The sequence below is a fragment of the Rutilus rutilus genome (genome assembly GCF_951802725.1).
Source record: "Rutilus rutilus genome assembly, chromosome: 19".
Classification (NCBI taxonomy): domain Eukaryota; kingdom Metazoa; phylum Chordata; class Actinopteri; order Cypriniformes; family Leuciscidae; genus Rutilus; species Rutilus rutilus.
This window is the reverse complement of record NC_140232.1, coordinates 32196791-32208901: the sequence shown is the minus strand read 5'-3', so window position 1 is coordinate 32208901 and position 12111 is coordinate 32196791. Positions and strand designations below refer to the sequence as shown.

The 12111-nt window shown below is 39.5% G+C and overlaps 1 protein-coding gene across 1 annotated transcript in view; it reads right to left on the bottom strand.

Moving 5' to 3' along the window:
• The window catches only part of igsf9b (immunoglobulin superfamily, member 9b), a 49278-nt gene that overhangs the window by 24915 nt on the left and 12252 nt on the right, over nucleotides 1–12111 (bottom strand). The window contains exons 2-3 of the mRNA XM_084389125.1: nucleotides 10079–10173; nucleotides 5326–5532 (exon numbers count right to left, since the gene is read on the bottom strand). Of these exons, the coding sequence (XP_084245251.1) occupies nucleotides 5326–5532; nucleotides 10079–10139 (268 nt within the window). The 5' untranslated portion in view covers nucleotides 10140–10173. The remainder of the gene's footprint in view (nucleotides 1–5325; nucleotides 5533–10078; nucleotides 10174–12111) is intronic.

The window sequence follows — 12111 nt, the reverse complement described above, 5'->3', positions numbered from 1 at the left end:
TCGTCACATGATCCTTTAGAAATCATTCTAATCTGCTGATTTGCTGCTCAAGAAACATTTCTGATTATTATCAATGTTGATCAAGAATTCATTGATGAAAAAGTACAGCACTTATTTGAAATAGACATCTTTTGTAAGAATATGGCATAATAAAATAAATAAATATATATTTAATGCATCCTTGCTTAATAAAAGTATTCATTTGTTTAAAAAAAAAAAAAATCGTACTGACTCGAAACTTTTGAAAGGTATCTTAAATTACATGACACTGCATATACTTATGGTTAGAAAAAGATGGTTTACACTACAAGGCTTTGGCATAATGGTTAGAAGTTAATTAAATCAATAGCAATTCATGACTTTTGCCAATAAAATCTTCTCCAGTCAGGTGATTTTATTCTACTGGTACTTTTAAAGCATGACGTCCACTTCCAGTCACCCATAAGCAGTTTCCGCAGTTAAAAACAGGTATAAAACAGGTATTGTGGAGAAGGAAGGAACCCAGTTTGACGATCCCAATACCACAGACACGCGGTGTAAAATTGGTCTGATCTGGTTCCTTGATGCCCTAGATTAAACCCACGTCTTTGTGTGAGGCAGTCCTTCTTCTTCTAAGACTCTGGGAACATGATATCTCTAGTTTCTTTGCTCTTTTTACAAGATGACAACACCTGTTGAGTCTGAGCAGAAAGACAGGTTTCAGGGTAAACTCAAAGTCTTCTTTCTACGTTTTTTTTGCCATTGTTTCCTTCTTGACTGATTAAACACAAGTTACCTAGACTTCAGTTGAGGAATGTAAGAAATGTGAAACCAAAACCAGTGGCAAACCCATAGGTCAAGCAAAGGTAACGTGGCATTGCCTTTGAATAGATCTGGCGATGAAAGAGTGTATCGGAGAATGGCTGATGAGTTGGGGGAGGGGACGTGGTGAATGAGGGGACTGACCACTGCATGTCGTATACATGACAGATTTGGGAAATTAACCCGCTTCCAAATTATGTCTGCTTCCAATTGAGTAGGCTATGCTTCTGGCTTAGGCATGAATTGTGAACATGCCAGTTTTAATGTGCGTAAGCATTACAATTATTCAGATTTGTTGCTTTTAGTTTAGTTAATTTTAGCTGAACAATCCAAAATGATCAGTGAGGACACGCATGCACTTATATTTTGTGCACTTTCCCAGATTGCAATAAAAAAAATAAAAAAAGGGAACACTGCATCCCACAGACAGAGGGAGTAGCTTTATCACACTGCTCTCCCTCGGGGGGCTCTTTTCCTAATTATGAGGTAGGAAATGCGGGCACGTTTGATCAGCTCTTCTTAGACTAACGGCTCTTGACAGAACAGGCCGAGCGTTCAAGATCCACACCACACATGCTGAACTCTGCTCTGCACATCTCCATCCAGCTGTTCACAAAGAGACGGCATGAAACGCCATTCACAACACATTAAGCGTGCGTAATGAACCATATTTACAAGAGTAACAGAATATTCAGCTGGAAATAAACATGCTAGGCAAACATTAAGGTTGGCGAACAAACCACCCAGCGACAAGCAATTTGTCCACACCAGATTACAACTACAAGACGCAACAAAATCAATCAAAAATCACAGCCAATCCGAAGACCGTGTGGGCGGAGTGGATAAACAACAAAATGGATAAGCACACAATTTTAACATTATTAAAAATACACACTGAGTGGCTGAAACAATCAGTTCACAGTTTGAATGTGTTTTTTCCAATTTATTTTCAAGATCCGAGGTGAATTATCCATTGATGCTTTCAGTATGGCTATAAAGGTCACACAAAATGATATTCAAACGTTCAATAAATTATTTTAACATTAAATAAAGCACATAATCAGTACCTGAGATCATCATTGTCATACTTTGTATGTTGTTGTTTCAGCTGCAACGTTGCAGAATTAGAAACCGTTTCTAACATAGAATCTTCACGTATCGTTGTTGCGGCTGGTTAGGACAAAAGCTCTGATTAACATGGAAAAGTTACCGTTTATTGCATGTCGTTGCAACATAACGCATCTGGTTAGGACACAGTATTACATTTATTGACCCAAGCCGAAAATTTGATGGCGTTTTTGACTTGGACCGATCAGAAACCAACCTTGCAACCACATAGCAGTGTACCTAAAAACTATACAGAACACCATTCATGTCTGTGTAATAATTATAGATGGGAAAACCATTCTACTTAAACACCCATTAAGCTGATCTGCATGAGTTATTCTGGTATTTTTATGAGCAAGTTTGTTACGCAACTTGTCATGGAAACATTGACAGATGCTTCTCACGAGCCTTGACTAAAGTGAACGGAGATGTGGAAAGACCTCAAATAAAACAAGGATGGTTCTCCTTCCTTCAAAGGGGTTTCGTGGGCGATGTGCCACAGCTGTTGCCTGTTGCCGTCCCAGCCTCTCTGACCCAAACCGAGACCTGATCAAAGTGGTCGAAACGCCCAAGAATGCAATTAGCTCTCATGCTAATTTGAAATTCAGCAAATGTCTTATCCACTGATTGGACACTTCAATGTGGCCCTTTCTCTGATGCATGATCAACTCAAAACGCTTGGATTTGGAGGAAGTGCACAAGAGATGCAGTGAACATAAACAATGACTAAAGTACAAATAAAAAGTTAAAAAGTGGTCTAAATTAACAGATAATTAACATCTAAGATGTACCAGACTCATGCACTAAAGGGTTCAAGCCAAACAGTGCAAGAGGCTGTGCGTTAGTGATTTATGTGACATGGCATACCTTAAATGTGGTAATGTGATATAAGTTGATCAAGATGGTAAGTTGAAACTAAACTAAACTGATATGCATTGCTCATCCAATTATATTTTGGAGTCAGAAAGATCCAATTTGAATTGTAAAACCTGGTGTAAACCTACACTTTCATTTGATGTGTGCACACCTACACATTTCTGATAAAACCATGATCATTTTCATCCAGTTTGGGGCAGAATTATATTTAAAGATGTGAGCAGATCAGGTTTCAACTTGCCGTCCGTGTTGTGACGCGGTTTGGGAAACTTACATGATCCTTTTAATTTGAGAGTGGAGATGCATCAGATTCAAAGCCGTGATATGCTTCATCTGTTGCCAGCGTACTCTGACATTGGGTTGAAATTAAACACAGATGCAGCTTAGAGAACGGGGAAAGAAGAGGCGATTCTTTGACGTTCCTTCCTCATTAGTGACTATGTTTTGTCAATATTTGTTTTATCAAGAGATAAACTGCTTTTCCCCCCATTCTCTCTTTAACCCATGACTCACTATCTAAACACCACAGAACAAATCTTAATTGATTTTGCATTAGTTTCCTCTAGTGTACCGACAGACGCGAGAGCCTCATCTGAGAACCACATGCTCCTCCTGACAATCACAGCAGATCCCACTGGGAAAACATGGACATTTACATTAGATCTTCTATCGAAACCAATTCAAGTGAAAACCAGAACTGATGTCAATGTTCTTGGAAAAAAGCACTATGGTGGTGCTATCAGGGTCATGCCAGTATAAATCCAATATCCCCACACCTTCTAGCTCTCCTTAAATCAGTCCTGCTGAAAAACAATTTTCTCTCTTACTGGGTCAAACCCATCGGATCCGAGAGGAGACACGCGGCCCCTAACCAGCGCGCTGCAGTTTAACCCCGATGTTCTTAATCCCGGGTCCCGCTCAATACCCACAACCCCCACGGGCCGTAACGTCTGAGCACCCCCTCCTTCCCTTTTCTCCCTCCAGCATCTGCACCAAACACAGACACACACTCTACATAATTACAGGGCACTTGTTTGGGTGGGTCATTTATATGTGGATATTCGTTTAACAACACAATGCCCCTCCCCCTTCAATAAATTCCAGAGCACGACCCCTCCTTCACGTGCACTGGGGCAAACGGCTGCGTTTACACCGCCAAGCACCTCTCCGGGAACGAGTAAAGCACCCAAACAGCCTTGAAAGTCGTTTCAAGGGAGCTCTTGGTGAATTGCCCAGGAAATCAGCCTTTTGCAGGCCTTGTGTCAGAACCTTTTGGAGAAACAACAACAGGAACTATCGTGGGCCATTGAGTGGATAAAGCATGTGGATGTGGCCCCCAGAGTCTAAACAAGTGCTTGTAAAACAGAGAACTACGTCTAAAGAACCCCATAGTCTCTCTGAACAATAGCAATAACAGCTTTCAGTAACCCAGCGACAAGCCTCTAAAATCCAGCTGGCATCTGAGAAGTTTCCAGAAAAATTTGGCTTTATATATATATATATATATATATATATATATATATATATATATATATACATAATATAGGTATATAACATATAAAATGCACCCAAATATATCAATTTGGTTACACTTTATTTTAAGGTGTCATTGTTACAGTGTAATTATATATTTAAGTACTGGGTAATATTAAGTAACTACATGTACTTACTATAGGGTTAGGGTAGGATTAGGGTTAGTTGCATGTAATTATGCATAATTTATAGTTATTACTATAGTAACTACATGTAACATGTGTAACAATGACACTGGGTGTTACCAAAAATTCTGTTATCAATTTTTCAGCCTCATGTCATTCCAGATCAGATCGTGTTTCTTTTTGTAATTTCTTAAATGCTCGATTTTTTTATTCTAAAAGAAATATTGCTATTTCATATTTTGTTTAATACTTTTATTTACTACTACTACTAATAATCATACAAAAAATAACAATCATAATACTAACACTATAACCATTAATAATAATCAGTATTATTATTACTACTATTATTATTAGTAGTAGTAGTATATAGTCATATTGATCTATAATCACCAAATGTTTCCTTATTAATATTAATAATAATACAAAAATAAAATACTACTAATACCAACACTAACATTGTTAATTACAATATTATTATTAGTTATTAGAAGTATTATAACATTGATATATATTTTTGGCCAATATAATAATAATTATTATTATTATTACTACTTTATTAAATTTTTGGTTAAAATAAAACGTTTTGTGTTGTGCAGCCCTACAAACAAGCACAGCAAACCTGAAGCTTTTTTATTTCATTTTAATTTACTACTACTACTTTAATTTACATTTTTATTAGAAAAATCGCAATTGGATTTTTCTTCCTCCAAATCGCAGCCCTATTTGGCATTAATATAATGAAATCATAAACACATCACAGTGAGCTTCAGAGACAAAGCACATAAAATCCAAACTCATAAAAGTCTAGCGGCAGCATCACTTCCAGCCGCTCTCCTGCAGGATTAATGGAAAACTGATTAATATGTAAGGTGACACTCACCTTTGTAGTTGGGATGCACTCGTGGAGTGTATCCGCCGAATTTGATGAGGATGGGGACGTTGTATCCCAGCCGGACCCACTCCACCACATGTGAGGGAAAGAGATTTGGAGTGGTGGCCCCTTCTGATGGAGGAGTCAGACTGCAGTCCAGCTCAGCAAAACCCCCGACCCTTCCCCGGACCACCGATCCAGCGCTCAGAGAAGGACCTGAGGAACACAACCATACACACGTCAACTCATTCTGCACAACTCCCTGATATTCCCTGATAGTCCAACTGATTTATCCTGGATAGTCCTGGTTTAGTGCCATTTCAAACCATTTAGGCTGGTTAGGGCAGGTCTAGATTAATTTATGCTGGTTAATTGGGATTTTGTGCTGCTCCAGACTGATGTTGGTTTAGAGCTGGTCCAGATGGATGTATGCAGGTTAGCACTGGTCTAGACTGATTTATGCTGGCTAGCAGTGGTTTTGAGCTGGTCCAGGCAAATTTATTCTATTTAAAAGCTGGCCTAAACTGAGTTGTGCTGGTCAGCTGTGGTTTTGAGCTGGTCCAGATAGATTTTTGCTGGTCATTGCTGGTCTAGACTGATTTATGCTGGTTAGCTGTGGTTTAGAGCTGGTCCAGATATATTTTAGCTGGCTAGTGCTGGTCTAGACTGAATTATGCTGGTTAGCTGTGGTTTAGAGCTGGTCCAGATAGATTTTTGTTGGTCAGTGCTGGTCTAGACTGATTTATGCTGGTTAGCATTGGTTTTGAGCTGGTCCAGACTGCTTTATTCTGGTTAGGAGCTGGTTCAGATGGATTTCTGCTGCTTGGAACTGCGGTCTAGACTGAATTATGCTGGTTAGCTGTGGTTTAGAGCTGGTCCAGATATATTTTAGCTGGCTAGTGCTGGTCTAGGCTGATTTATGCTGGTTAGCATTGGTTTTGAGCTGGTCCAGACTGCTTTATTCTGGTTAGGAACTGGTCCAGATGGATTTCTGCTGCTTGGAACTGCGGTCTAGACTGAATTATGCTGGTTAGCTGTGGTTTAGAGCTGGTCCAGATATATTTTAGCTGGCTTGTGCTGGTCTAGGCTGATTTATGCTGGTTAGCTGTGGTTTTGAGCTGGTCCAGATAGATTTTTGATGGTCAGTGCTGGTCTAGACTGATTTATGCTGGTTAGCTGTGGTTTTGAGCTGGTCCAGATAGATTTTTGCTGGTCAGTGCTGGTCTAGACTGATTTATGCTGGTTAGCATTGGTTTTGAGCTGGTCCAGACTGATTTATTCTAGTTAGGAGCTGGTCCAGATGGATTTCTGCTGCTTAGCACTGGTCTAGACTGAGTTATGCTAGTTAGCTGTGGTTTAGAGCTGGTCCAGATAGATTTTAGCTGACTAGTGCTGGTCTATACTGAGTTGTGCTGGTTAGCTGTGGTTTAGAGCTGGTCTAGATAGATTTTTGTTGGTCAGTGCTGGTCTAGACTGATTTATGCTGGTTAGCATTGGTTTTGAGCAGGTCCAGACTGATTTATTCTGGTTAGGAGCTGGTCCAGATGGATTTCTGCTGCTGCTTAGCACTGGTCTAGACTAAATTATGCTGGTTAGCTGTGGTTTAGAGCTGGTCCAGATAGATTTTAGCTGGCTAGTGCTGGTCTAGACTGATTTATGCTGGTAAACGATGGGCTTGAGCTAGTCCACATGGATTTATTCTGGTTAACGCTGGTCTAGAATCCTTATGCTGGTTAGCGGTAGATTTGAGCTGGTCCAAACTGGTTTGTACTGTTTTAGACCTGGTCCAGATGGATTTCTGCTGGTTAGTGCTGGTCAGCAGTGGTTTCTGGCTGGTCAAGATGGTGAAGAGCATAGGTGTGCTGAGATTGTTAGTCAGCAAAGCTTGGCTGGTTGTGTTGACCATCATGTCGGTCTTTTCAGCAGAGAGAGAAGTGGATACAGCTCAAAAAAGGAACTTATTTTGAAGAGTAATGCAATTCAGAAACACAATTAAACATGTGACCCTTCCAATGCTTTTTAGGATAAATGAATTTAGTTCTTCTTAAAATAGTCAGTAGAAACAACACACCACAAGGAACAAACAACAAACACATTGCATCTGCCACCTGCCATGTGTTTTCTGTTTGTGCTCAAAGCACATAGATCAAACCCAAGGGTGGAAACCTCCAATATTTGTCATTGGAGGCAAGTACTGCATTTACAGTATGTACTCAATGATAAAACCAGCAGTTCTGATGTCCTGGAGAAAGCAATTGACAGGACGCAGACAGGAACAAGAGCCAAAAGGAGAATGTGAGATGGAAAATGAGAGCGTGACTGAGAAAAACAAGACACAAAAGAGAAGCAGGAGGGTGATGTCACAAAAACACACACTAAAGCGGGGCGAATGCAAATCCAGATTAAGGGGGGGGTGGGTGCCGGGGAGATGACATGCATGTAAATTAACATACAGCACGTTAATATGAAGAACGTCTGTGACACTTTCTCCCAATGGGACAGACAAAGACAGCCTCATTAGGCTGAAACTCACAGGAGAATAAATAAATAAATCCAGGTTGATTACATAATCTTTTCAAATAATAATAATACATATCTGTAGATAAAACATCTAAATAAAATCTATGATCATAATAATATATGATTTATATTACTATATAAATATTTTAAAAATATGTTTTCTTGATAAGAACATGTACCGCCAAAATCTCATTCTCATTACCTTACAATACTGAAAACCATCCTGTACATTAAACTTAAGTACAACAGCATAATATATTATTACGACTGTACTTTACAAATACAACACATAGTATATAAATAGTTTAGCTTTTTTTTTTTTTTATATTTAAACAATCTTTTTGCATTATGGTAATGATAATTTGGAGGGAAATTGGGAAATTGTCTCAATGAAAAAAAAAAAAAAAGGTCCTAAGAAAACATTTAAATTTCTCAGGGGTGAAATGTGGCCTGGACATTTTTTGTGAGATTCCCCCCATTTACACGCTAGACTGTGAGAGGTGTCAGTATGTAGACCCTCAAATTCACACGATGCAAATGCATTTGGGCAGTTTTGCACCCCGATCACCCTCCCTTGTCCATGCATCTCGTCTCGCCTGCGATTAGCAGTAATCTCTCAAAGATGACGCTCTCTGAAAGAAACACAACCTCCCCACTCTGCCTCTGTCCCGAGAGCCCCTGGGGCACACACATGGCCAGCCATCCCTAAGACTCACACACCCCGTGCCTTGAGAGAAGGGAAATCTAAATCCCAGATTGATCTAAATCCGGATTTGCAGATTTCATTTTTTTACAGAGAGGATTTGATCCCTCTTCCCCCCCCCCCAAATGTTTGGGGTGTTTGCTCCTAAATACCAGCTCAAACACCATAAGCGCTCTCGCTGGCCCCGGGACAGGTTTTTGTGCCATAAGGAACATAGAGGTCCGCCTGTTCGTTAACGAACGGGAATTAACCCCTCCACCAAACGTGTTCTGAGAGTAAACAGGCTGAACTTAACCTCTGGTGTGCTGTGATATTCTGGTCATGTCTACACCAGCAGAAGAATCACGAAGAGAGAGAAAACAGACACAAATGGACGGATAACAGATGGTGTGAATGATAGTGAGGATGGAGAAGGCTTGAAAAAAACTCAAGGCAAAAGTACAGCATTCATTTACAGTGGAGCAGCGACTGTAAATTTAACACTCGCTAGAATATTTGGCTAAAGTAAATACAATGTAACTTTTTAGTACCTAAAACAGTTGTGATATACATTTAAAAAAGTCTTTGGATTCCATAAAATATTAAAACAAGTGTAATTTATTATAAAGACATTCTTTAAAGGTGCTGTATGTAGGATCCAGCGGCCTCTAGCGGTGATGTTTCAGATTGCAACAACAGCGCTCGTGCTCGTGAAAAGCAATAAAGTTACAACTGTAGTCTTTCACATCAGATAACGTTAGCAAATGGTCGGCGTTAGCTGGCGAACTAATGATGTCTAACTTGAGCCAACTAAAGCACAAAATCACAATATATTTTACATGCTTTGAAGTATTGTTAGCTTACCTGTCCAAAAGGATGAAAGCCAACTCAGGGTCTGTTTTTATACCTAAAACAAAGCGGAGGTCTCTCCATAATTCAAACGCTCTGCCAATGTTGATCCGTGTTTTCGTCCTGAGTCGATCCGATTGACGTTTGGCCTGAAGAGCTTCAGCAGATAAAACAATTTTTTTTTTTTTTTTTTTTGGGAGTTTGTGTTGGAGTCTGTGTTGTGCTGGAGGCAGGTCGTTTTTTGGTGTTATCAGACTCCATGTCGTTAGCTGCAGTGCCGTCGCAATAGACTGTATATAAAACGGAGAGGCTCGGGAGCGCGCATGCACGTCACATCCGGTGGATTTCGCAGAAAATCCGACCCGGAGACTTCCCATAAAAATAGGAATACTGGCCTTCAGAGGTAATAGCAAAACGCGAAAAGTGGATCATTGTAATGTGTGATTACAACCCCTTCACAGACGGGCAATAAAAAAAGGATTCATTTTATAAAAAAAGTTACATACAGCACCTTTAACCCTTCAAATGTCAAAACATGTTGATTAAAAAAAATTAAGCCAAGAATGTGAAGTTAGTGAAGAGATGCAGCATTTGAGACATGCACAAACAGACGCTTGTTCTAATGCAATGACATTAACACATTTAAGTGAATAAAGTGTCCAAATACTGTGATTGAGTGTGGCAGGACTGGAGGTCGGCAGATGTACTTACACAGTAAAAAGAGGGCGGCCGCGACGGTGACATTCAGAAGCCAGAGTTTCTTCTGTACCATGGTAAACTCTCACATACCATCACACATACCCCACCTGAAACACAAAGACACACACGGAAGTCAGTCCTGAGAAAACTCTGTCAGCTCTCCATTGTGATAAGACAACATGAGGAATATTTTCTGGTTAAGCATGTTATGTTCTTTACACAGTTAATTCATTGCAACACATCTCACGTTATCCTTTAAAACCCATTTCGCGTCAAAGATCACAGACGGCGGCCCCAGATTATTGTTGTTCAACATTCATTACTCGTTAAAACATCACACTCTAACTTGATCTGGACAAAACGAGCATCATTAGAAAGGTTTACGACTATTCGATATTTCGATATTTGACCACTGTCTGTGATTAAACTGGTTTGTAGTGGCATTCATTTCTTAATTTATGCCAGGAGTGCAAAATAATTCATATTATTTTAACTATAGGCTATGTAGAATGTAGGACTATATGTAGAATTCAGAAACCCTTGTTATTAGCGACACCGGTGGCCGTTAAGTGAACTGCGGTCAACAACTTACTGCTCGTGCTCGCACTCGTACAAGAAACTGAATGTGATTCAAGGCCTTTTCGTTAAAGAAGTTCTTTTCGTTTATTGATATACTTTTAACCAACACCCAGACGCCAGAAAATGACACTGTTATGATAGCTTGATTATAAAGTCTATTTATAGAATACATAGATCTGGCTGTGTGACACTATAGTTTGAATGAATCCCTTCTCTTTGCATGACACATTGATATGACAGTACAGAATTGCTCTTTCTGCATTATCCTGAACATTGTGTAAGCATTTATTTCATGCGTCATAAATTTGGGTGTATTCCTCACACAAGAAGAGTTGTGTTACTATAATTATGGTGCTTTTTTGTCATTTTAGAGCTTGGTTTTCATATTTAGTCGACCTGTTTTTTCTTTTATGTATATGTGAGTGCATGAAGAGTTACATGGCATAATGCAATACTAAGAGCTGCATGAGCAACACTAATGTTTGTTTTCAATTTTTTAGTAAAAAACCCTTTTAATTGGAGAGACTCAAAACGTTTCATCTGAAAGTACAGACAACCATCATGAAATCTCTTTGTTGTCTCGAACATCACCCGCCCGTGATCCAGAAAGCAAACACCCGTGGCTTACAATAATCAACTCTCTCCACTCCATTCAATATTTCTCTTCAGTATTGTGGAGGAGTTTCCTTGCAAAGTGCCTGGAAATGAAAGCAGAGGTTGGTTTAATACAGCGCTGGCAAACATCCACTCGTATGATTGAGCACCTGAGAGCAGCAAAATCTCCCCAACCCGTCTCCCACGTCGACCATTCAAAGCCACTAATACCAGCTTATTACTTTAAGTTAATTAAAGCTAAAGATGGAGGGGGAGGCTATTTTAGGAAGGCATGCGCAATGGCAAAAAGCAAGCAAACGTGTTTTGGTTGGTTTTGTGTTGCTGCACACATTTATCTAAGAATTGAGGAACACATAAGGATTTGTTTCATAAAGTTAACAGGTTTGGCGGCTACATTCTGTCTGGTTCAAGCAAACGTCGAGCTCGTCAAATTTCATGAGGGGAATTCAAATCTCTCATCTCCATTTTTTCCAGCCCAAATCACAAGACAGATTTCTACAACGCAGTGGAAAGTTATTGGCTGAACAGTCTCAGAACCACCGCAGGTATGAAATAAACCCCACACTTATGCTGTTTCCACATCGATATATCCTTTTCGTTTGGAAAATTTAGACTGTGAAAATGCTTTTGGGGTCTAGAAAAATATGCTTTTTATAAGGGGAAGTGTATATAGTTTTAAAATATTCTCTCCTATCCCATGTTAACAAGTAGCTACAGCCGTGTTCAAATCATTAACCACAAGTATGAGCAACAGCAAATGTGATGCTTTACTTGGCACACAGCACTGATCAACTAATTTGGTGTAGGAAAATATTGTACAAGTAAAGTCCTGCTGTAAATACACAGTTGTT